Source organism: Triturus cristatus, chromosome 7, assembly GCF_964204655.1.
Source record: "Triturus cristatus chromosome 7, aTriCri1.1, whole genome shotgun sequence".
Taxonomy (NCBI): Eukaryota; Metazoa; Chordata; class Amphibia; order Caudata; family Salamandridae; genus Triturus; species Triturus cristatus.
In genome coordinates this window covers 1,458,119,389-1,458,146,271 of record NC_140590.1, presented here as the reverse complement: position 1 = coordinate 1,458,146,271, position 26,883 = coordinate 1,458,119,389, and the positions used below count along the sequence as shown (strand labels likewise).

General features: G+C 45.4%; 1 protein-coding gene across 2 annotated transcripts; it reads left to right on the top strand.

The window, feature by feature from the left end:
- The first annotated feature begins 757 nt into the window (after positions 1–757).
- LOC146812197 (uncharacterized) lies at positions 758–13,659 on the top strand. Of its 2 annotated transcripts, none has more exons than XM_085619221.1 (2): positions 758–903; positions 12,297–13,659. In XM_085619221.1, the coding sequence occupies exon 2, from the start codon at positions 12,321–12,323 to the stop codon at positions 13,329–13,331; it is 1,011 nt and encodes a 336-aa protein (XP_085475347.1). In that variant the 5' UTR covers positions 758–903; positions 12,297–12,320; the 3' UTR covers positions 13,332–13,659. The 2 variants fall into 2 exon arrangements, with proteins under 2 accessions (XP_085475347.1, XP_085475348.1); XM_085619222.1 differs by having other exon boundaries at positions 877–1,021.
- The last annotated feature ends 13,224 nt before the right edge of the window (positions 13,660–26,883 follow it).

Sequence of the window (26,883 nt, the reverse complement as noted above, 5' to 3'; positions counted from 1 at the left end):
CTACTAGCTAATGGGGCCGGCCTGGGTGCGCATGCTCGGGCAAGTTGCTGCCCGAAGCATACATGCGGGGGAAAAAAAGTTTTTTTCAAAGACCTGTCAATCATTCAATCACCAGCCAGCCCGCCCCCCCCCCCCCTGCACTCTCCCGATAAAGTCGGGTGCTGCCCGGCGCCGCCGGAATAATTTTGGTGCTGCGCTAGCGCTAAGTAAGTAAATGGTAAAACCTTTATTTTAATTATTTAACCGTAGGGCAGCCGCGGGTCCAAGCAGCAGGGCTGGTGGGGCTACTGACGCTATTATTTAACCACAAATACATAGTAATCCATGTATTATTTCGTGAGCCCCAGTCCTGTTGCCGTGAATTCTGCGTCTTTTAATTAAAAGGAGTCGAAGATGCTACTGGACCGACACCTTCCACCACAACTGGTCTTTTTACCCAAACAGTACTGTCCATATCTGCGTTCCTGCTTTACCACGGTAAAAGTGAAACTACTGTTCCCACACTGCAATTCAAAATGGGCTAAACATCCAGGACCGGCTGAAGATGTTACATGTGAAATTGAAACACTTGACAGTCTGACACTGAAGAAGCAACTAAAAGCACCGTGACCACTTTGGAATCTCTCGTGCATCGCTGGAAGTGGGCTTGTGTGAAAACGTCTCCTTGAACTGCTTCTCAGGGGGCCAGGCATTACAATGGAGATTTTTGAGGGGTGCGTTTTTCGTGCATTAGTGCTTTCTTAAAGCGTTTGGAACGCCTATCAGGTCCTGCACATTTGGGGGCGTGTCCATTCCGGCTAATTAATCAAACCGATCTCACCTGGAAGGGGTTCTTTCTGCTACAAAAGCCACAGTTTCCTAGCTTGGAAGTCTGCCTCTCTGCTCTTAATCGTTTGTTAACAGGTATGTTGTGGCGCCGTTTATTCCCCCTGTAGTTTCCGTCTTTTGCCACATTGGTGGTTGAATACGTTAGGTGATAAGACACTGTGGTGGGTTTCTTTCTTGCTCTATAACGGCTCAGGTGAGAAATAAAGTCTTTGCTGTTCCTTAGATATTTGTTAAAGTTGTTTTAATGTGTGTTGAGTTTAATTGTTAGAGACCAGGGTTGTTACCAGTGAATTGTTCAGACTGTGGCTAGAGTCCGTATGATGAGAGGGGTGTGTGTTTGTTTGACATGCACGAGTGGGGCAGACGGAGTTACATCTCGGGACAGACGCTTTGTGGTCCTAGTGAAAATCTAGTTTATGGGGATGTAGCGCAGGTCCCTGGTGCAGTTGGGTATACACTTCAGGGTCTCCAGTGGTACCCAGGGCTAGAATAATTGAGCTGTATAGGCGTCTCGGGGCTCCCTCGTCAGATTCTGCAGAGGGTGAGCATCGTTTTGACATGGGCTACTGTATGTGCTTTAACTAAAAAGAGAACTCGAGTGTTTTGGGCAGAGTGCTCCAGTTTTCCAGGTCCCTGCGTGAGTAGCTTATCCCGGCCAGGTTTTTGTTTTGCATTCTGGGACTTGTAGTCCTATCTCATTGGACATCAGGTCTATTAGCCCCAGAAGACAAAAAATAACCTGGCCCGGATGTGCTAGTCACGTAGGGAACTTAAGAGCTCTGCTTATGTCTTGCTTTACTCGCCCACACTTCATCCCTATGTATGGCACCGATCTCTTCGCCTGTTTTCACATACTCTTCTTATGGTAGGGTTTGGAAGATATGGGAACGGCTTGGGCAATGTACTTAAGCAATTTTGTGGCCAATGCCATTCATTCTCGCCTGTAGTGTTTGGGTCATACTGCGCCCTTAACGAGGTCGTAAAATCACCATGACCTCTTAGAGAAATGTGCAAGCAGTGTCCCCTCCGGATTCACTCTACCGGAGATTTTGTATGTTATCTGGATTAAGATTTCTCTGAACCGGAAAATTGAGTAATTTGTTATGCTGCAGGTAATCCGGGCTTTATATTTAAACTGTTAGCAGGCCTTTCTATAGACTCGTTATGTCAACCTTAAACATGGCACCTTGAAAAGCGATTCAACGCTACCAGTGCTTGGCTGCATGTTTTTTATTCTTTCGCAAGAGCTGCTGGTGGCAAAACCAATGCCCTTTGGGAAAATGAGCAACAAACAAGCGTTGGCAAAGTCAATGGGTCTGGTGCTGGCCACCAACCTCTTTGCTCTGTCAATACGTGTATTGTCATGGGGGTGTCTGCAAAAAAATGCAGCGTTTTAAGTGGGCCGGGTCATGTCGTCCTCAGCACGGCAGTTCTTAATAGCAGGTGCCGAGGCGGGTCCCTCTATTGACCTCTCCCTCGGGGTAGGAAAAAAAAACCTAAACTCTGCAGCAATACCACTGCTCAAAACCTTTCATGTAACTTCAGACTCGTTTTAGTTCTTTCAGTCTTATCATTTCAGAACTAAAGATTTTTCAATATTCTGTACAACAAAGCTTTAGGTGTTGGTTTTGTATCTTAAGCAACAAACGACGTTTGACAAAGCCAATAGTCCTGGCTTGCTGTAGGTGTAGTGTTACTTATTGTATTGATCTGGCTGAAATGGAAGTAAGGTGATTGAGGTAAGAGTTTGGGGGCATATCGGCAACAACCGGCGATAATTAACACTAAGCGCACTTAGCGTTAGGATAATTATCACCGAATTTAATTGCTGATATAGCATGCTATTAGCAAAGCTTATCTCAAAAGCGATAAAATTCCAGGTGCAAGCTGCCAATTGTGCTGTTATCGCTGGAAATACAGCGATAATGGCACGTTTGGCAATAGCTTGCTGATAGGGCAGGGCAGACTCAGCCATTATATCCACCTTCCATTGGATATCATGGCTAAGTCAAACTAAAAGCAGGCATAAGTAAAGTAGCAATTACCAAGGTTAGCGCTGATTTTCTTATCGCTATGCTTGTTAGTGTGCCCGTTGATAATTGGAGAAATGTCGGTTAGCGACATTTCTCCAGTTATTTGGAGCTGGAACGCCCACTTTGCATCTCATTAGAGATGCGAAGGTGGCGTTACGGGAAAGGGCGCTAAGGCAAGGATTCGCACGATAGCGTGACCTTGCTGATATGGCGATAACATTATCGCAGCTTTTCAGCCGAAAATGGCCGCAAAAGCAGTAATTTTTTATCGCTGCCTTGTTGAGATGCCCCTTGGTGATTAAATATCTTGGCTAGAATTTGGTCATGCATCTGTGGAGAGCAAGGTTTCCAAAGTCTGCCCTGGAGGGTGGGATCCATGCCAGATATTTAGCATATCCCCATTTAGCTAACTACACTTATGGATCTGGTCCGACTTTTGAGAACGCTGGTTTAGAGTATCTTCTGCATAGAATTGTGTGCAGAAGGGTGTTGCTGGCTGTTTTCTCGTTCTAATGGGGTTTATTGTTGTCCACTGCTTGGCTTAAGGTATTTGGAGGAGTTTTGCCGCTTTTGTGGCTTTGATACACGTATGTGTATATGTGTGTGTGTGTATATATATGTATATATATATATATATATATATACTGCATTTGAATAGTGTATCCATTGTTTGTTTTGCACTGACTCTTTATCATCTGCACTTCTTGAGGAAATAAGTGACTTCATGTGTTTGACACTACAAGCTGGTGATGCAAACACTGCTGCTAAAAGTATTATATTTAGAGTAATTATTAAATGGAGACTCAGCCAGGGATATTTTCTGGGCAAAAGGGTTTCATTTGGGGTTGCGGGTGGTGGGCACCTGCATTTTTGAGGACTAAGAATATATTCTTAAATCAGACTTTGACCTTGAACAGGTGCTTGGCTACAGGTATTTAAAGGAGTTGTCCCTTATTTGGATTTGTGACACATGGGCGGTGTTGTCAAGGTATCGCTTACACTTTTTCGCCCGTCAGTCTCTGGTCTGCTGTGGTTGGAGGGAAATATTGGCCTGTAGTTTGCAGTTACCCCAGTATAGTGTCTATAACCTTTCTAACGGTAACCAAATTTAACTAGCATATCTGCATTCTTGTGAAACAAAATTCTCAAAAGTAGAGGCTGTGTAGGTTTTTTTTTTTCTTCCTCTCCCTGGGAAACTCACAGAAGGTTAAGGCAGGGATAAACATATTGATGAAGAAACACTATCAAATGCATGTTTTGTAACCAGGGTGATGCCACCATACAAGTTTTATCTGGAGGTGAAACCTTATTGAGCGAAGGTTGGGCCTCAAATTCCTTGTGCAGCCTTTACGTCTGAATCTTTAGCCCCATTTATCCCTGCTTCTTCTAAGCATTTTGGCGGCTCTGGTAATTTATGGCTACCAGGCCAACCTCTCCCTCTGCCTGACCATCGCAGAGGTCTGAAAGATGAAGGCAGCATTGCAGCAGATTGTGGTGTTGGGCTAATTCACCTTTCAATGTGACCTAGTCTCCTTGGCCAGTAAACGAGGCTGCTGAAGGAAAGTAGAATGAATGCAATTCACAGGAGTGGCTGCATCTGTGACCTATAAGCAAAGGGTGAGAACTACAGAAGATGAAGACAGTAGCATAGTGAGAATTCCATGGACACTTAAGCAGGGAAAATTGGCACCATCCCCAGGATTTGCGGGGAAAAATTTGGTATCCAGCAGAGTTTTTGGGACACAGGAACCTGGTGTTGGGGCTACTGGCTGCACTCTTGGGGGGGGGGGGGGGGGGGGGGAATAGACCCATGAACAGTCACTGGAGGACCTCAACATTGTAGAACTGGTGCAGCGCTGAGACTGCAGCGCATGCGTGTAAAACATTCTGAAGAGGTTACCACCTGTGTTCCTGGTAGAGCGTAGTTGGTTTGGGGCAGGCCTGCTCCAAACACTTGTTTATTGGGTAACAACTGCTACTTAAAGAATTGAGAAACTCCAGTTCTTTGTAAATGTGGCCCCAAACTTTCATTTTGGTCGTAATTCCCTACTAAATATCCAGGCTGAGTCTTCACTGCATTGATTTGAGATTATAATGCGGCATAGTACTTTCTAATCTGACATCATCAATAGGATCTATAAGTTAGTATTTCCAAACTAACGGGTGTGTATATGTAGTCTGTTTTTTTTTTTTAACATGTATAGTTTTCGATTCACTCCCCCCCCCCCCCCCCCCCCCCCGTCTGTTGCATGAACTTGGCCCTCAAGCAATTCGCTTGAGCACCAGATTACTTTATAAATTAGGATTTTGTTTTTCACGAGTAGATTGGTTTGGCCAGAGTCACTGGATATTGAGCAACCACCAAACTCAAAAATGGCTCCCCAGTCCAAAGCTGGCAGCTCTGGCCATTAGGCCACATCGACCTAAAATGATCATACAACCTTAGAACTGGTGTTGGGGACCTTAAACGCCATAGTCTTCTTGAGCAGAGAAAGAATTCGATCAGTGAGTTAGTGTAAGGGAGGGTACTAGTCTAATAAAAAAGGGTAAGTGGGGTTTGGAACGGAAATGAGGATTGGAAAGAAGCAATTGAATAAAACATATTTGAGGACATTTTCGTTGGGAGGACCGGAAACGGGGTAAAGAGTGTAGGACAAGAGCCTTGAGATAGTGGTGTAAGAAGGGGAAACTAGAAATGTGAAGGGAAGATGCGAAATATAGTCTGTATGGAGAAGTAGTGTGTGGTGATCCTAAGGGAGTCAAGAGAATGGAGCGAAAGGTATCTGAAGATGGGCAGAAATGGGTGTGTAAGTGAAGTGAGTACCACATGAGATGAAAGGGGAGGTTTGAGAAAAAGGGCTTTAAAACAAAGTGCAGCGTCACTGAGGACAGTGCGACATGAGAGCTGGGGCAATATTTGGAAGTGAGAATACTAGTAGGATGTCTGGGTTGCCATCAGTACAGACTTTACCAGAAAATAACTATTGCTAGAGTGGGTGGTACAGAAAAATGCACCTTGAACTAGGTGGTGCAGATAAACCAGCTCCTTGACTTTTGGTAACTCTTTCTGGTAGATACTCTATTCACCTTTTGAATATCCCTCGGGTGCTCACTGTATCTGAAGCATTTACAGCAGTGCTCCCACATACTGATAAGTAGTTCCCTGCTGCTCTGTATTGGCCTCGTTCCAGCCTAGAAGTGATGGACCAGAGGCCCACATAAAGCCAGCCTTGTGCGTCAACTTCAGTTTCTTGCAATAACTTTCTGTGCTCGCTGAGGAAGAGCACGAAACCACTTTCAGTAACAGTGTACAGATCTCTAATGTTATACATTTTTAGATGGTAAAAACAAAACCAGAGAATTGGGAAAGCAGTGAGGAACCTGCAATCGGTCAGTACTTGTATAGCGCGGCTTATCTCTGAGCGTGTCCAGGCTGTGCTATTAGAGTATCAACCAGGGTTACTGAAAGTAACTTGTTCTTCTGATGGACACTTCTAACTGAAGGTTCCTCACCTTTAAAATTATACCAAAGCAGTACTCGCACCCTCTGCCTTTGGTCGAGTGGGCGCATAGCAGCAAATCTTGCTGGACTGAACAGGCAAAATCCCCTCTGTCAAGGGTGTAGTGCTTCATCAACATGCCCACGTCCCAGCCTGACTGATATCAAAAGCAGGCACTTCAAATGCCAATACAGTGGTAGCAGCAATGGTCCTAGTAGAACCAGACCTCGGTCCTTCTGGAGGCTGCTTCTTGGCCAATGATTAGGAAGCCTTGATACAATAGCTACCTCAGCAGTATATATTTTTTGTTATGCACTGACTTAATTTTACTTGCTCACGAGAACCCCCACAAAGAGCTGATCATTTACCTGATGGTTTTTGGTGTCCAGCCAGTGGAGCTGGTCATTCTCTTGAGTGGAGCCAAAACACATTGGGAGGGTGAGGGGTTACGCATTGCCGAAGTCACAAGTTTTGACAAAGTGGCTGACCTGGTACTAAACGCCAGTTTGAGTAAACTGAGGTATAAGGCAGCTGCTCCAAGGGAGGTTGGAGCTCTCCAGAGCATCTAGCAGCTGTACATTGGCTCAAGGGGGGGGGGGGGGGGCGGGAACCCACTGCAGCATGACCCTGTTCGGGAGGGAACCTGTGTATCAAACCTTTCATAAACCACATACCAAAAGGTAATTAACAAGCTGGCTGGTTCGGCAAATGCAGAAGTCCTTAAAGAACTGACTGCCTTTAATGCTGCCCAATGCAAGACCATGCTGGGCCAAAGAACAAACAGTGACACGTTCCACAGTTGGGCTTCTAAGGGACATGCGTTGTGGTCTACACACCAGGCCACAAACGTATGCCAGTGTCCAGCAGTAATGGATGTCTTAGAGTTTGTTGGGGGGGGGGGGGGTTGCTTGGTCGGTCTGTGAGGATAACCTCAGGTGGCTGATCAAATGCAGTCAACTGCCATCTCTTCATCTCCATGCTGGAGAATTAGATTGCACTGGTTTGGGTGCAGAACCCTACCCTGCTGCTGCAACTGAAGATTCTCCCAAAGCTGTAGCCTGATTTGGAGGGCAAATACTATACTCCTGGTGAATTCTTCAGTCACTAGGATGACCTTGGGATAGTTGTTCCCAATCCTTTTCAGAACTCTGGGCAGGAGAGGTAGATATGGAAAGGTCTACAGAAGTCACATGCTCCACCCTATCCTGGATACACCTCATGGAGGGCGCTCTTGGAACCCCAACAAGCAGAAGGTGACACAGCATGTCGACAGTGGTGAAACAATCAAGCAGGCCCCCCGCCCCTTCCCTGAAGAAGCACTTTTCCACCTTGGGGCACAACTGTTCATGATAGCTGGTTGAGCTTGTCTTTCCTGACATTTAAAGATCCCATCAGATATTTCAGTCTGGTAGATGTCTTGACATTTTAGCCAACTCAACAGGGATAGCCCCACTTGGCACAGGGCTCAGGACACCACTCTACTCTGGCTGCAGTACCACATGACTGTGTTGTCCTTTAACTTACACCAGCCTTCCATTGATTGATGGCAAGAAGGCCTTCAACACCAGGCAGATGGCCTGGAGCGTTAACAGATTTTTCTGGAGCTGGGTTTCCAGCAGAGGCAAGTGCTCCTGTATCTCCCACCCTTCAATCCAGCAGTGTGCGTCAGTCACTACTGTTGGCTCTGAGTGGGTTGCATCCACAACTGTAGATTTCATGCAGTCTCCTTCAAAACCTGAACGAGCTTGATGAACAAAGTCCGAGGTAATGTCTCAAAGCCACTCTCGTTGAAATCCAGGACCAAGGCTGAAAAATCTCCCCAAATGTCTTGGATTCATTGAGGTGGAGAAAAGGCCCTGAACAGTACTGACAAAGGTAGCTCTTAGAAACGTTTTGCAGGAGTCTGGTGTGACTTCTGCTTGTTCATTATGAACCCCCAATGATTCAAAGAGGCTCGACATCTGGAGGTGGTCTATGACCAATTGTGGTCAGCCCACTTTCAACAGCCAGTCATCTAGGTAGGGGGGAATACTGGTATATGAACCTTGGAAGAGAAGTAGTGAATACAATCTGTTTTGTGAACATCTAAACGGCACTGGTAATGCCAAAGGGTAGAATGGCAAACGGAATGCTCTTGACTGACTTTGAGCTGCAAGTAATGTCTACAGGACTGCAAAACCGGAACATGAAGACCAGCATCCTGCCGGTATGTGGCTACCATCCAGTCTCTTGGATCCAGGAAATACCACCTGAGCCAGTGTTAACATCTTTAATTTGTCCTTCTGCAGAAAGGAGTTCAAAGGGTAAAGATTTAAAATGAGATGACGGCTGCTGTCTTTTTTTTTTTTTTTTCTTCTTCAGATCTAGTGAGAATAACCATGTCTATTTCTGAGGCAGACACGCTCTCTCTTTGCTCCTTTTGGACCGAGTTTGCACTTCTTGCAGTAAGAGGGTTATGAGCTTCTCTGACACTCAGAAGTGGGTGCAATCTGCAGAGGATAAACAGTAGTGGATAACCCTGCTCAAGGACCCATCTGTAGGATGGGACTGACTGCCGCCTTGGGAGGTCAAGTTTGATCCTGCCTCCCACAGGGTTGTTTTGTTCTGCTAAGGGCAAACAAAAGCTGTTTGAGTGCTGATATTGCAGGAGGCAAGGATTGAGAATTACATTGCCCCAGGTGACCTGTGCAATGTCTGCTTTCCCAAGAAAGGACAGGGTGACTGTTGCATTGGTGACCAAGCTGGGCATGGTCTATACACCAATCGACTGGTATAGCCTCCAAAGGGTCGAAACTGGTGATGAACTGTTTGGCTGGGATGTAAAGGCCCAAGGAACATGTTGAGGCCCTGCTTTCCTTGGAGGTTTTGAGGGCAGAATCTTTGTGCTGAATAAACTGGACTACTCCAAAGGCATTTCCCTATGGTATACCTCCATTCCTTGTTTGCCATGTCCTAGAGAGCATGTGTATAATGGCTTAATAGGCCGACTGCACTGACTGATCTCCAAACCAGCCGAAGAGTAACTGAGTTTCACCAATACCTTGATCCTTTTAAACTCCCTTTCTGGCAGAGATGAGGGAAATGCTTTAGGTTTCACGTTGCTGTTGGAAGCCTGGACCACTTACTCTGTATAAGAATCTCGGTCACAAGCGCATATCTGTGGCATCTGGCCGCATTTCTCTTCACAGATGGGCAAGAACAATGCTTTGACCTTGATAGGCACTTGGCCTGTCAGGGCTTCATTAAATGGATGCAAGGGTTGAGATCTGGCTGGTCCAAGGTGCAGACCCGCAGGGTGAAACACTGGTCTTGCTTTTCCACAGAAGGAAACTGTAGGCCCAGGATCTCAGCTGCTGGTCTAATCACTACAGCAAATGAAGCCCACTCTTCCCTTGGGGGTCAAAGATGCAAAATCAGTCCTGTACTGGGTATTCATCCAACCCACTGGCTTGTGTGTCCATAAAGCAATTGTAATCCCTGTAATGTTGGGGTAAATCATCCCTGGCACCATTGTTGACGTTAGGCAGTGGCAAACTTGGGTCAGGATCCAAGCCAACAAGATGGTGTTGCTTCGGAGGACTGCTCTGTTGGTAGAGTAATTGTTCTCAATCGAAACGTAGGGTACTGAACTGGAATCTAGTGAAAATATGCGCTTTGCAGAAGTCTAGACTGAATCAGCTCTGGGTCTAACACTAGTGTTGGCAGGGGCTCTTCCTCTAACTTTGAAACTTGCATTTGACTCAATGACTGGAGTAGGTCTTGGAGCTGGAATGAAGTCTGCACCAGACTCTGTGCAGAACCCTAAGCAGGTTCTAGGGACTGGGATGACTGATCTGTGGGTGGTAACTCCCCTGGAAGCCCCTATGGATCATTTGGGGCCCAAAAGTGCGCTGCAAGAGTTGGCAAAATATGAAGCATGGCCTCCTTGGAAGGAAATTCTGGGGACATTGGGAAAAGTTGTGGAATCTGTACTTTGAGCAGCAGCAAGGTCAGTTGACACCTTGATGAATTCCGATTTTTCTCTGAACCGGGCGTGAAGGGATGGGGTACAAGCCCAATTTAATAACTCCTGCCTCTTGAACTCTGATTTGGCTTTCCAGATGACTGACTTCAAGGAAGACCTGTCATGGAAATGGACACAAGGGTGTATGCTCTCTGCTTGGAGCAGGACTTGCACATAGTCAGTGACTACTTATGATGATTAGCGACGTTCAGTTTCACTTCACTGTCCCAGACCACCTTCAGGTACAGAAGGCACTCTTCATGACTGAAGTTGTGTACTGAGCCTTAACACTAGAGGCAAGCCTTCTCTAGGTTTGTCACCGACCTCTCTCCAACAGTCTAGGTACAGTTTGTCCCCACTGACACTACAAGGCTTATTGTCCCTTTGCACATGGGAAAAGAACTTGAATCGACAAAGGAGCAGAGTTCCAGGTCTGTGATCCAAGGAACTGAGGTTTATGTTCAGGGGTAGTGCTGATGTAGCTCCACGCTCTTGCTTTTGGGGTGGAACCAGGCCAATATGGAGCACCATGTGAGCATTGCTGTAAAAAAGGTCTGGAACCCACTTCAGAGGAGATGGGTTTTCTAAAGGTGAGGAAACTATGGTTGGATGTCTCCTCAGAAGGAAACAGACTGGTAAAGTATGAGAGCTGGAGTGCGGGGGGGGGGTGAAAGGTATGAATTATGGACTAGGAAGAGGTGTGAATAAAGGGCTTGAGGCCATTGCGGGTAAAGAAGAGAAATTAATGTAAAGCAAGGAAGTGACCAAAGAGAAAGATGTAAGCCATAGAGGTGAACATGGATAGAGCAGAGCTAAAGGAGAATGGCTGGTGGTAGAGGCTGGTTAGAGGTAGAGAAAGTGAAAACTAATAGAGGTAGCATAATATAGAGCGATGGCGCAGACTACAAGAGTAGCGTGTTTTTTTTTTTTTTTTTTTTTTTTTTTTTTTCTGTTTGGTTAGGCAATCTAGGGTTAGAGTCCAGTGGCTGATTGGGCAGATGGTGATTTTAAATGCAGACGGAGCATCTTAACACTAATAGGCAATAACAATAGCGCTTCTTGGGTCAACAAATGGGCGGGTAAGAAGTTCTCAGAACAATGGGAGCGGCAGCTGAAGCTACTCCAAGAAGAGACAAATGTTCTTATACCACTTTGCCTGTTCTTCGATTCTGATGATGCGATTTAGGTGGAGCGCCTGGATCCGGCCACGCCGTGACCAAGCGCTGCTCGCCAGGGCCGCAAGTTGGATAGAGGGGCTTCTCAGAGGCCAATAACTTGAAATATGCCCCCCGCCCAGGAACTGCAGGAAAGTAGCTAGTGTGCCAAAGCACTGGTCAGCAATAGTTCATGTTGCAAGTTTTACGTTGGAGCAGGAACATTGTTTATGTATTTAGCACTTACTATCCCTGACAGGACATAAGTGCTTTGGGGCAAGTAGCCCCCTACTCCAGAGTCAAAGGATGGATGTCAATAGGTAGTAGGTTAGTAATGTGCTTCCTCTTCCTATGTAGGATTAGTTGTGGTAAGTTAAGTTTCTGTTTTAGTGATCTAATGCGTTGAATTTAGTGTTTTGAGTAGGGATCTATAATTTGAGGTGGATGAGTAAAGGTGAAATGTTTTTGGAGTGGTGCATATGAGTCTGTATCTTTGAACTGGGTAGGAGGGTATATCTTGGATGGCTGTCTTGAGTGGGCAAATGTGAGGGATTCCTTTGTCAAGGAGGTTTGGTAATTGTAGTGACTTAAACAAATTTGCCTCCATATTCTGCGCCCTATTTGAGTAAAATCCAGAATTCCCTTCTGTCAAAGTTACCAGAAGGGATGGTAACAAACGCATGTTTGTCTCTACTTGTTGCATAATAGTAGCTCATTTTGTCTAAACCTATTCAGGTCATTGAAATATTCCTTAATACACTATCCTCTTTTGTTTTAGGGTCTCTTTGTACTATTTAGCACGATGTCCTGCAACTGGAGTGGTCACAGCTCGCACAGCCACAGTGCCAGCTTCTTGGTACCATCTGCCAATGTCACACTGACTGAACTGATGGAAAATGGATTTGTGGCAGACTCGTCAAGTTACATTATTTCAACGCCGTTTCACAGTCCATATGTTGAAGGAAGTCGAGCCCTCAAAGTGAGGTGCAGTAGCCACAGCGGCAGCAGCCTGCACGTGCCTTCCTGTAACCCATCACTTATGGAGCTGCTGGAGAACTGCTTCATGACTGAAATGTCCATCAACTCCACCTCTTTCCACAGCTTCTGTGCAGAAAATGGTTCTGCTTTGAAAATCTTTGCGGTGGCAGAGTCAACGAAGTTGGCGGCTGATGAAATGCAGAAAGGTTTGGGCACATCTGATAGTTTGGCCTCCATATCTAAGACTCCAGTTGCCCCAAATGCACCTGTCTTGGACCTGTCCTCACTGGTTTCAGAACATAACAGCAGGTTCAATAACTCCATTGTTGACTTCTTTTGTGATAATAAAATCTCCACCCCTTGCAAGTGCAAGGAGAAGAAGCTGCTGCCGGTGGAGAGTCAGGATTCTAAATCGCTGGAGACCTCGGAGGCCATGATCGATCTCTCAGGGCTACAGAAACCTACTCCGCTAGTATGGGAACTTTCAGAAATCAACCTACCATTCGACAACACGTTGTCTCTTGATACCAGCATAGAAGAATGGAGATCCCCAAGCAGCATGGTGGCAGAGTGTGCATCGCCCATATCCGTGGAGAAGTCTTCTCTTGCTTCTGCAATGTCTTTCAACTGGACTGGAGCAAGGCCCAGGAAAACCAGCAGTTTGACCTTCAAGTCTTTTGCTTATGACTCTCAATTGAAGGAGCAAGAGTTTGGAGCTTCTCTGACCTCACACTGTTTCAAGCCGTTTGATTTTGCCATTCCATCTCCAGATGATCGATGGTTTGATAAACGCCAGCTTGCAAGGTCAAAGATTCAGAAGAGCTTTCAAATGTGATCCTAAATGTTTTAGGCTTTCTCGTCTTGTAGATCCTATCACTTAACTTCTCCATGATGCATGTAAACCTTGGATCACTATTGCTGTGACTTGCAGTTGGTTTACAACCTTTTTATGCGCTTTAACCTTTTTAAAGTTCTGAAAGCTTGCAGGTAAAGGGCAGCTGAATGGCTTTTGGGTCTAAACACTTTCAAGAAATGTTTGTAGAAAGTGCTTGCCAAGATTCTTAAAGACTGGCTTTATGTGCACCATAATTTGTAAAAATTTTAAGCCTATGTGAATATAAAGATTATTGATTAAATAAAGATTTATTAAAGTAATGCACAAACGCGTTTGTCTCATGTCGGTTTCACAGTACTCCTCTACTCAACCCTAGGTTGAACCTCTTGGCTGTAGCTTTTAGTAACTTTTGACCTGTTGAGATGGAAACTTTTTTTGTTGTTAATCTGCAAATTGTGCAGCACATGATGGATTATATACTAAATGCAGTAAATCTATCATTATGCGATAAATGCCACTGCTGCATCTCATTTCCAGTGGCCTTGGTTATAATCTATAGGACCCAGATACCGCCAGTCTGTCCTGCACCCCAACCCAAACGAGGCACCAACAGAACTTAATGAGAATGTGGAGTTGGTGGAGCAGATTTTATTAGTAGAGTAAAACCAGCTTAGATGGAAAAAACTAAATTAGAAAACCTTCCTCTGTCATTGTGACACAGCTCAAAGAATCAGGCGCATGTGAGAAATAACAAACCGCCACATGAATAAGCAGTGATCTGAGGAAGGCCAACACCAGGGCCCTTCCGCAATGCCATAGGACCAAACTGGTGTAAACACCTGTATCGATGAGGGGCAGTCTCTCAATGTACGGTTGTCCTCATTTTCCATGCATCGCCCCCAAAAACCAAGCAGCCTGGGTGGGCTGCTAGGAGCTGCAGCCCTGTGCCATCCCAATCGGTTTGCCCTAGGCCCCACGTTGGTGTGCTGATCATCTAATTGGCTCAGGACTGCTGGACCCTCCCCGTGGTACTGTCCTGGGGCGTCTGCTTTGGAGGACATCTATGCTAATTGGGGGTGAGTTCAGGATTCTAGATTCTGCTACAGGGGCAACAAGGTCATTCGCCCTCCCCACCACAAAACATTCCTTTGGTATACACCCCAATGTCGTCTGAACAAATCCGTCCCTGTGTCTGAGGTGGACCCCATCTGTAAAACATCTGTGCCCCTCTGCAGTTCATGCAGATTCTTCCAAAGGTGACATGGGCACAGCCGTCCCTGTGTCTGAGGTGGACCCCATCTGTATGAAACATCTGTGCCCCTCTGCAGTTCATGCAGATTCTTCCAAAGGTGACATGGGCACAGCCTGGACATTTCAGTTCATTCACTGAAACATTTTTTTTTTTTTTCCCCTAGACCCAATGTGCTTACCCCAATTCTGATGTGGCTGCCTCTGGGGAAAACCTTGGCCAGTTGCACAAATTCCATCAGGATGACCTCCCTTGTGACCCCTGGTTATCTCAATTAGCTGTTCTCCTTGTGAAAGGAGACCTCGATACTGCACCACTGGAAGGAAACCTAATGCAGGGCGGCCTACATTGGCTGATTGAGCAGTTGTAACCTGTAAGGCGCCTGCCGGATGAAAGAATGACCAACCACCCGCATGGCCTTGGATGGCATCTTACTGAAAAATACAAGCATGAGCATACTAAATTAAATGTACCGGAGTGCCTTCCTTGCAAGTAGGGTGAATATAGTGTTTAAGAAACTTGCTACCGCAGCCCTATTTTTATGTTACTCAGAAGACCTGACTGCTCTGTGCCACAGTTGCTGCTCCTATTATAAAGGAGTGTGCAGAGTAGACCTTGGGATTGAGACATGATTTTCTTCCCTCCCCCTCCCAGGGATTGACACCTGCTGCCCTAAGGGTGGCAATGAAGTTTGCAAACTGATAATGTGAGTGGCAGTCTCTATTCAGGTGGATGAATAGAGCGGCTGTCTCGGTGGTGGGTCAAATAGCCGGGGAACGACCCCGATCGAGGCACCAGATAGGAGTCCTGATCTTCTCCGTGTTTGATTGCTGCTTCCTTTCTCTCTTGATCTGCTCGAGAGTCGAACTGATCAGTAGCCATCAATTGCTTAACTGAAAGTCCTGTCCCCACGCTACCCCTGTAGACCTCCTGCAAGGTCGGTCATGAAAGGAAATACTAGTTCACTCGCCCTAAAGGTGCTGTAACATGAAACACTGAAGGCCGCAGCAAACGGTGTCTTGTATGGAGAAGTGCACACCCATGGCAAGCTAGACAAGAGGCCCAGGACATGCACATGGAGGGGACATCTACTATCATTTATGCAGCCATAATCTAGCCGACCCGGTTAATTCTTTCTTAATGAGAGGAAACCTCAGATCCACCTTCAGTTTAGCAAAAAACCTTATGGGCCAGTGTCCATGAGATACCAGTTTGCCCTGCTTTTGGAAGTTACTCTGATTTAACTTCTGCAGTGAACCTGTCCGGGATGGTACGTGCTTGTAAAAGACCTATACTGTAAAACACTTCTCTTAAGACTTATGAATGTGCTTTTCAAGAGGTCCCTATTAAATCTGTGAAGGCAGGACGCCAATCTTCCACAGATTACAGGAACTTTGTCCTCTCCTTGGCTACCTGCGGATATCACAAAATTCCTGCAGCTTGGAGCAAGATAAGGTATCCGCAACATTCTGAATACCAGGCATATGCTTAGCCAGAAATTAAATGTTAAATTTCAAGTACAGTAAAACCAAAGGTTTCAGCAATTTCAAGACCAGCTTGCAAGAAGCTCCCTGAATGTTAGCTTCCAATACTATGTTAGACCATAAGGCCATGTCAGACCAGAAGACCACACTCCAATCTCTGAGAACCTTCGTCCATATGGTCACATTACGCTGGGCAACAGCTCTAACAAGACAACATTCCTAGTGATGCCGGTGTCAAGCCATGTTGCCAGTCAATCTCCTTTCTCACCACCATCGTTTAGAGCCTAATATAGCTCCAAACCAAGCACTGCCTGTTGCGTACATGGAGAGGCCTAAAGCACAGTTAGAAATCGGGCATTAACTCCATATAACTGCCATTAAAATGCTGCGGGAAAGCAAACCATATCTCAGTCTTCCTTAACTCACTTGACAGCTGGAAATGTCATTTTTCTGAGCCGGCCGTTGCCCCTGCAATGGACCATGAAAAGGGGTAGTCAATGGGAATGGTCCGTAAAGCAGTTTAACTGGCCAGCTCGAACCTGGAGTGGTAACTTTTTCAAGACCAGTGCAGCATCCATCAACTGCCTGAAGGCTTGACCTGCCTCAAGGGAGGCTCCATATGCTGGCCACAGTATACCTTTCCTCACCAAGGAAGGTAAGGCATGTGGAGGGACCTGCAGGTTTTTCTGGCATGGGCACCCCCAGTTAATTGAAGGGAAATCAATGCATTCAGCACCCGCAAGCACACCCCAGAATCGGGAGGCCTTCAGACCAGCAAATCTTCCAGGTAGTGAATCTCCTCTTTGTGGCCTGTGTAAGGTGATTATTCATTGCAACAGCAAGCTGAACTGCTCAAAAGCAGTGCATGAGACCAAGCCAAGCATAGCTAGCGCTTGATCTGCTGAAGCATATCGAAATGAATATATTTGAGGGTCGATGGCCTCATTCACTGAGCCCCCCGGGGGTGGGGGGGCACAGCCAAGAGGGTATGAATCAACCTAAACTGCCCTGGTTCTTTCTTCGAGACCATGCCCAAAGGAGGACATAGTCTTTGAAGGGTTGAAGTAGCTAGGTTCTACGTTCTACATTTTTCTCTCTGCATGAAAGTGTGAAGGGGAGGAAAATTGTTAGCCAATCAATACAAAGAAGTATGACTGAAGTGTCAGACTCCCAAATCGATTTTTGTTAATTTATTCCAAAGCTAAGAATAATTGGACATTCAAGCACCAAGATGAGGGTGTAGAAAGTCATTGAAACTAATACAAAGCCACACCTATGGGTGAAGATGGGGCAGCATGCACAAAATAACCAGTTCCGGAACCTGGATACAGACCGATGGCACCCACGTTTAGATTTCCCTTCTTTGGAGGTCAAATGCATTACTCTGTCCCTACGCTACCACTAATGTGACATCCCTACTTCACATTTCAACAAGACAAGATCCATAAAGGTGTCTGCATGTGAAGGCTTACTAGGAAGTCCACTCACATTGAATGAGTAAAGTACCATAAAGCTACAGAGCTCGTTGTAAGATTCTCTCAAGGCAGAAATCCCCCGGACATTGGCCCGAACTTCAGTAAATGAACTTGCAAGTCATATTCCAAAATGCATTGCAACATCACACCATCCAAGCAAGCCACCTCTTTGTAGGGAATGTTCCTCACAGGCCTTGGCTAGATGACCTTGATTCCCAGGCTCACTTTGATGAGCAAGTACAACGGTCCTTACCCCCCCCCCCTTGCCCGTGTTGCTGGTCCATGTATCCTATCCTCCCTAAGCCTAAATCCTAAAACCAAGACCTTCATCTAGCTAACAAAGATGAATTTCTCCACCTGCAACAAATGTGAGAACAAATTCCACATGCACAGGAAATCCACTAACTAGTCAAATGCAAGAGCTTCCAGGCGAAAATACAATTCAGGCCCACAGAATTCGCTCAACATAAGAAAAGGCACAGCCTCATGAAAGTACGCATAAAATGAACATTATTGAGCACATTTAAGTTAACACGTTACATTGACCCCAATTGTGTGAATACTCATTTGCTACATGTACAAATTCTGCACGCTAATACTTCTGTTTAATCCTATATAGTTGCAACATTAATTTCTTCACATTGAAGTATCAACAGTTTTCTTTACACATTACAGTACATATTCTAATGACCCATTAGCGCCAAAGGATTTTGTGGGCGCAAACTACCCATAAGTATAGTGCCCCCTACAAATGAGGGAGGAAAATCACACTAATGCCCCCCCCCCCCCACTCTGACTAGTGGTGTCATACTAATTTTACAACTCCCTTTAGAAAGAAGAGACAAACCAAAGTTGTAGCCAGGCTTCCCTGTCAACTTTAAGTTCTTGAGATTCTCATAGTGACTGTCCTGCAGTCTCTCTATTCTCCTCTCTTGCTGTCTAAGAGAATTCTCAGCTTGTCTGGACCGATGACACTTGTAAGCTTACTGTTCCCATCAACAGGATGACACAAACCACAGCTATTACTATTGGTTTCAAGATATAACCAAAAAATCCTTTTTTCAAAGCTTGCAAACCAACTTCCAACCTTTCCAAATCCTTTACCAACTTTGCTCCAAACGACCTCGGTTGCCAAATCATGTATCTCAGTGATGTTAATATAATTTCTCAGATCCTTGCTATGGTCTGGGATATATGTACAGCACTGTTGAACCCTTGGCATTTTAGAGACTCCTCCCTCTTTTGCTAATAACACATCCATAGCAAGACTGTTTTGCAAAACAATCCATCTACGGGTAGTAATGACTGAGCTGTATTGATTAACAACTTATCCACTATAGTTGACAACCTTCTAATCTTAACCTCATTTACAACCACTCTCAAACTTGGTACCATCGCTCCAAACACATCTCCTGCACTGGTACCACGGGTCTGTGTGATGACTTCCATTCCAAACTCTTCAAATCCTCCACATGCTGTATCTTAGGAAACAACATGTGCCATACCAATCCAGTGGGAACTGGACATATGCATTTTTCCCCACACAATACACATTTGGCACCACTTGTACTGCGTCTTGTAAGAACTTCTTTGCAGAAGCATCAATGGTAAAGATGTGGTCCCACAAATATCTTATAATAGTCTGTACTTGTGAAAACCTTTCCTTTCTGTTCCCAATCAAAAGCTATTGAACCATAACTTACCCCTAGTCTTGAGAGCTAACGGTTTCTTAGTCCATTAAAAATTTCCTTTTCTATTAAGCTTAACTACTAATGACCTGTGTATCTTCTACTTCATCGTCCAGCTTCTTTTCTACATCAGTTAGCATGCATGTCAAATTACGTCTATGTGCATAAGCTGTCTAATGTAACACTAGGTATGAAACACTTTCCTGTTCTCTTTATAATCATACTTGTAAGCTGAAACCTCTGAAAGCACTACATTTAAGAAATCGTACTCGTAATGACCTTTACCATAGAACATGCTAAGCAACAAGTGAGCCCAGTCATCAAAGGCAGATGGTGGTACTTGATACCTTTCTCAACAGATGCAGGTAATTGTATGCACATATAGCAATCTCTAGCATCTGTAGTATTTATGTTCATTCAGTAACTTCCCATAAGCATTCAATGTATAAATACCCTTGGACAAATGTACGTGCAACTAGCCTGTTCTATCAACGCACTGTCTGTTCCTAATGTACACTCTTGTGCTGGAATTGGTACATGTGGATGTTCATGCACTCCCACTCCATTCACTTCAGCTTTGTGACCCTATAACGGACATAGTAATGGTTAACTATGATCACCCCATGAAGTGTAGCTATTAAACACTTGTGCCTATGGTTCGAGTTTCCAGACTCCATTTTCAACTGAGTTCGGATTGTGATTGTAAGAGGATCAATACAAAGTATCTCTGCCTCTCACTGCTGCACAACAAAGTTCACATGCAGTTTCTTGAAGTTTTTGGTAACAGTTCTAATTCTGTTCTTGGCACAATTATTTACACAGCTGGAAGACTTCCCTAGCCCCCTTCTACGGACAAGTCCCTAATTTTATTCTTCCACTTGGGCCTAGGTTATGATCTTTTGAGCAAAAGATGTTTATGTAGAGTTCACAGTTCAATTTACATACCTCATGAGGTCCAAACCAATTTCTTCAGTGACACGCTTCCAAAGTTCAATCTGAAATGCTGCAATTCCCTGAGCTGGTGGCTGATACCCAAAAGTTGGAAATGTGAGATCTTCCAAAATCAAGCTCCGTGAGCCACTCTGTCTTGGTGGATCTGGTACAGTTGGTGTCAGAACTCCATTAGCTTCTACTCTAGTTTTAATAATCAGCACTGATGTTCTGCGCCACTCTCCCGGAACTCTCCATCCCTGGCATCTCTAACTAGATATGTCCACTCCGGGGAACACCTCTGGCACGGTTCTCGCTCTCATGTCGAGCTCTCCTGTGATCTTTCTGTCGCTTTGATCTGATTCGGAGGATTCAGATATGGGAGCAAGATCTCTTCTCGGTGCAAGTCTCAGGTTCTGCCTTTTCTGTCTCTCAGGCCACAATTTGCTTGCGACCTCAATTTTCTTCCGCAGCACCCGACCGCTTTCCATGCCAGTCTCTTCAGTTGAGTCTGAATCTATGCCACTTGCAACAATGGTCTCTTTCAGTCATTATCTGGGTCTTGTGTAGCGTGACACCCCCTGAGCTCGATTTGGTGGGTATCCAGCTTTGTCAGGAACCCCCGCAGCTTGGCTTTCCCTCTCCAGTGGTCTTGCAACAGCGTCTGGAGGCACTTCAGAGAGAAGAACAGTTTCTTCAGAGGGTCCTGAAACTCTATGGGAGGCGTGAATCCAGTTCGGCAAAAAAACTGCACTTAGCAGTGTTAGTCACCAAAATCACCTGGTAGGGACCTCGCCAACGTGCATCCAGACAGTTCTTCCTCACATGCTGGGCTCAGGTCATCACAGAGGTCTTTTGAGGTCTGTGTAGTCGCAGCTTCAACCTGGTGAGACATAAAATGAACCGCATCAGGCAATCCTGTGTGATAGTCATGGACTAAATAATTGGTCAAATTTATCCATGCTGTAGACTGCATCGCAGGCAAAAACATCGCTCTCCCCATGAGAATCTAATGCAAGGATAGCCCAGTTCTCCTGTCTGGAATGCTGCGCAAACTCAAGTGCAATGCAGCAGGCCAATTCAGAGACATCAAAGAGCACACTTTTGCTAATATCTTTAAATTACCATTCATTTGCTCCACAATGCCTGACGCCTCCAGCTACAGTGTAATCTCTGATCGACATTCAAGGCAGTACACAACAGCTTCATGATCTCACTATGAAAGTGAGTTCCTCTATCAGATTCCAATTAAGTTGGAAATCCAAACCTTGCTATCCACTCTCTTAGCAATAATTTGGCTACTGTGAGGCTATCCTACCTAATTGGTTATGCTTCCACCCACTGAAAAGATGAACACTACAACTGGAATGTACCTTGGCTCATTGCACCTAGGCATTTCAATGAAATACAATTGAATTTGGTTAAAAGGAGCCCCCCACCCACCCTAACGTGACTCAAGGCAGCCAAAGTTTTCTTTCTAGCATTCATCTGTTGGCACAATACATCGATGGTACACTGCATCAGCAAACACAAAATCTCGGGTTAAACCAAAGTCTGAACACTTGCACCATTGCATCTCTCCTAATGTGAACTACTCCATGAATCTTTCTCGCTTTAGGAGTCAGTAAACTGTCAACACTACTCTAGAATCAGTAAAAACCAAAATGCAATAGTCCCTCTTCTCACAACCCGCTTTGGTCCAACCTGCCTGTTCTTGGTCTGACGCTTCTCCATGCAGACGCCTGACCTCATTCCAGGTATCCGCTATGGCTAGCATCATGCTGAGCTTGGTTCTTTCTGTGGTCTCGCCTGAATAATCTTCATCAAAAGTGCATGTATGAATTTCATAGAAGTGGGCAACTTCGTCCGCATACAGGTTCCCAACCATCACAAAATCCTCCCCTCTTCCATGGGCATCGCACTTTACGACTGCCATTTCCTTTGGTCGCTGTAAGGCTTCCAACAGCTGCCTCACATAATCTCTTTTTCTAATGGGAGATCCTGAGGACGTTAAGAACCCCTCCCCCCCCCCCCTGCGACCATAGCTGTCTGAAGTTATGAACCACACTGAAAACTTACTGCCTTTCGGCATAGATGTGACTGATATGATCAGAAACATGACCTGCAAGGGTCAAAGCGAGGATTTCAGCTACCTGTGTGGATATATCCCCTGTAGACCAGCCGCTTCCACGACTCCTGAAATGGTACAAACAGCAAAAACTGCTCTCAAGTAACCCTCATCGTCTTTTTAACATTAACCATCAACAAACAGGATTCAATCGGACTCTGGTAGAGCTCGACAATTTCTGGTCTCGGTTTGGTACAAAGTTCAGTCACATCCAGACAGTCATGGTCCTACAAATCTTTCTCATCAGCATTGGGAACAGGCATCAAAGTATCCGGATCTAACACACCACGCCTCTTCAAGGTGACATTCTCAGAGGCCAATAGTATTGATGAATACAAGGCCCCAGCTAGGCCCGCAGGACACAAGGGTTTGCTCTCCTGTAATGGAATCTATAAGGAAGTTGGCACGGAAACTGCAAAGTACAAAGACAGCATTTATTAACCCTTAAGGGTGGTCCTACAATCCACACAACACTCTTCAGTATTGCATAGAGTAGCACAAAGAACTTGCGTACACAGTCCCCTTTTATACACAACAGAGGGGCTCATAAGTGGGTGGATACAACATGAGGCTGAAGAACATTACCATTTATGGTCATTTTCGATACTGAATCAATATGTGGGCGGAGCTAACACACTCCTTGAGCCCGCGAAAACATGGTCAAGCAAGGCTAACTGATAACAGATGTGGTCAAGTCTGGGCATGTGCCAGATGGACAAAGGAGCTATTTATAGACTGTTACTAGGCAGATTACAAGAGCAACTAACACAGAGGTTGGACTCTTCTCGTGGGGAACACGTGGAAGCATGACAATACAAAATGGAGTCCGAACTTCGGTCAACATAACAGAGAAAACATGATCTATAAGAGGGGAATTAATGTCTTTAGTAAATGCTTAATCACATCGTTGTTTCACTTTACAACAGACGACCCTTTCAGCATTTACTGAAGACATCCGGCTTGTTAGAATAATCATCATATATATCAATTATCATCATCTCTTCTACTTCCTTAGCTAAACGTTTCTGATAAGTGACATTGGCAATAGCTTTCTTATCGGGGATACAAAATGATACACATAATGAGCAGAGTAAAGGACCACACTGAACGCAGATACAGCATGAAAACAGAACCGCTACAATAATGCAGAGACCAGTTAGAACCTTCCATCCCCAGGCAGTAATTAACGCCCAAAACCATCCAGAAAAGGACCAAGTGCCGTTTTCCGTATGGATCTCAGCTGCAATCTTATGCAGTTTATTGATGGCATTATAAACTGATGGCGTATGATCAGGAATAAACACACAACAGCTACTTCCAATAATTTTACATGCTCCTCCTCTGTCAGCTAGCATAACGTCTAATACCATACGATTCTGCAATGCAACAATTCTAGTAATCTGTAATTCCTCCGTAAGATTCCCAAGAGCAGCAGCAGTCTGATTTGTCACAGCTTCTACCACTCTTGTTAATCTTCGGATCTTCCTACTGTTCAGGGCAGCTCCAACAAAGAAAAACAGTCCCAAGTTAAAATCAATATACTGTTGCAGACTGGTGTCAGTCTGATCTACATCATCAATTGATAAAGTACGTTTATACCTATTTACAGTCACATTATTTAATAATTTCAAATCCTTATGATAAGATGCGGGAGCTAAGAATACTGGAGGTAATAGAAATGATACATAGCATACCCCAGACCACCCAGCCGGCAGACTGTAATAACCTTTATTTCCACACACAAAGTACGTATTATGGGAGGCTAAGAAGGTACTATTGTTCAACCCATCAATATTCAAAACCGTAATGCAATCACTAACACCAACAGGAATAAAACCCACACTCTGGACACACAGGTCCGCTTGAGCTTGTGCTACTTGAATTACAAACTTGTCCTTTCCCACAGTGTCTCTTGTGTTCGTAAAGATGTAGGGAATGGATTCATTGTCTGGTCGGTACTCTTCCCACTCCCAAATTGTCCCATTCGCTTGTGGATACCCATTTTTGTCTTGATGGCATTCTTTATTGAGTCTGAAGAGCAATCGTCCCACTGTTGGTTTCCGAGTAGCAAAAAGCAAGGTATACCATGCTCTACAAGAGCCATTATGAGAGAAAGGAAGTGGTATAAATGGCGTTCCTCCTTTCTTCTGATGAGCTGGCATCATCCCACATATCCAACAGTTCGTAGCATTCGTAGCAACGTGGGTATGATGCAGCATCTGGATGAAAGTGTTATTCAAGTAAGATTGTCGATGCTTCAATTCTTGATACGGTAATGTATAAAAGTAGTGCTCCTCAGGCACCGGAGTTGTCAACACAATCTTCCGAGCGGGAGTTACATCCTCCACGAACCATGTGGTTATCCCAACAATGGCTACTGTCAACATGAACCCTAATGCGCAAAGTATTTTCTTTTTCTCCATATCAAAGCAAAAATAAAACCCAATATCTTCCTGAAACTAGAAGTCTGTCAGAACTCTTCCCCTTGGGCAGCGGTTGATTTCTTCACCAGCGGGCCAAGACGGGTGTCACTACACTAATGCAGGGCTGATCCCCCCCCCCTTGCCTCATCGGCTCTCCGTTTCACTAACCCAAGGGCCGTTCTGACAGTATGTCCCGGTACTGTAAAACTCACTTCCTTGGTCGAAGATGATATCGCCTTCCTCCAGGAGTCGCGTGGTCCGGAAAGAGCTCCTCAGTGGCGTTGGGCTCCGCAGCACGGCCTGTCTCTGCAGCCAAAATTTCTCGTTGATCGGTCAGCACGGCAGGTTCCACCAATCCGGGCGGCACCTTCCTACAGTGCAGAGAGTGGATCCAATTCTTTCGGTTGGAGACTCGCACAGCCGTCCTCGTTGCGAGGAGGACCTGCTCAGGGCCCACCCATCTCGGTTCCAAGCTGTTCGTCCTGTCGAAAACTTTCACCATGACATGGTCACCAGGCCGGAGACCATGTCCTTCACCGGTAGACCGATCAGGGAGCGCCTCTCGGACCTGTTGATGAATAGAAACCAAGTTATCCGTTAACTGTGCCAGATAATCGTTCATCATTACACAAGGTACATCATACACAGCCTTAGGTTTTGGTGGACCCCAAATATTCATTGGGCGTCCAAAAACAATTTCGTAAGGTGTAAGGCCAGTTCGAGAGTGTGGTACCGATCTAATTGACAATAACGCCAGTGGCAGAGCGTCTGGCCAAGTCAAAGACGTCGAAGCTTGAATTTTGGCGATCTTAAGCTTCAGTGTACCATTATACTTCTCAACTAGGCCTGCAGACTGAGGGTGAAACACGGCGTGGAACTTCTGAGTGATGCCTAGACCCTTCAAGACATACTTTATAACGTCCGCTACAAAGTGAGGGCCATTATCACTCCACAGAAGTCTACAAACACCATATCGGGGGAAAAACTCCTTCAGCAGCAGCTTCGCAGTAGTCATCGCAGTATTGTCTTTCGTAGGGTACGCTTCAACCCATTTGCTGAAAGCGCAGACCACTACTAGAACATACTTCAGATTATTACAGCGCTCAAGCTGGATGTAATCCATCTGCAGAACCTCAAAGGGTGCAGTGGGTGTCACAAATCCTCCTGCTGGAGTTCGAGTACCCTTTCCTGGGTTGTACCTCAGGCAGATCATACAGGTCTGCACCACCCTCTTCGCTGTGCTAGCAATCTCTGGATGCTCCCAGATTTGGGTAAGCAATTTCACAATTGCGGAAGCTCCAACATGTGCTAGCCCATGTGCCATCTGAACCATAGGCTGTACAAAAGCCGTAGGTAATTTCCATCTATCCATCTGCTTATTTCTCCAGCAACCCTCATCATCCAATTCTCCCTCAGTAGCCCATTGTTCCCGCTCTGTCAGAAGCGGTCCTTTGCATTTCTCGCACTTCCTCCTTCGCATCATGCCATCTTTCCACCTGTGACTTCACTACATACACGGCAGTAGTACCGGGCTGCATCGCAGTTTCCCGTGCTACTCGATCTGCCAACGCATTCCCTTCTCCAACTTTGTCAACTACTTTCCTATGGGCGCTACACTTAACGATAGCAATTTTCTTTGGGTATGTCAATGCGGTTAAAAGATTGTGAACTAACTCTCCATGCATTATCTGTACTCCATGTGACGTTAAAAACCCTCTCTCCTTCCAGAGTAGGCCGAAGTCATGCGCTACTCCGAAGGCATAGCGGCTATCTGTATAAACATTCACACATAGTCCTGTACTGAGCTCACATGCTCGTGTTAATGCTATCAGTTCCGCTGCTTGGGCTGATTTCTGTGGTATGCGTGCTGTCTCCACTATCGTTTGTAATGTGGTAATTGCATATGCTGCTGAAGCCGTACCATCTGGTAGCTTCAGACAGGATCCATCCACCCACAGTTCCCTATCTACATCTGGAAAGGGCGTATCCTGGAGATCAATACGACCCTTTGTTTGTTCCTCAGTCACGAGAATACAATCATGCGCTTTCCGCGCCTCAGGCTGGGTTTCGGGGTATGGCAACAATGTTGCAGGGTTTAACGTTACGCACCTTTTTAACGTAATATGAGGAGCCAAAAGTGTCAACTCATATCCTGTTAAACGGGCGCTGGTCAAA

What these genes read in the sequence shown, in the direction of transcription:
- LOC146812197 (XM_085619221.1), top strand. Translation starts at nt 12,321, where the DNA reads ATGTCCTGCAACTGGAGTGGTCACAGCTCGCACAGCCACAGTGCCAGC.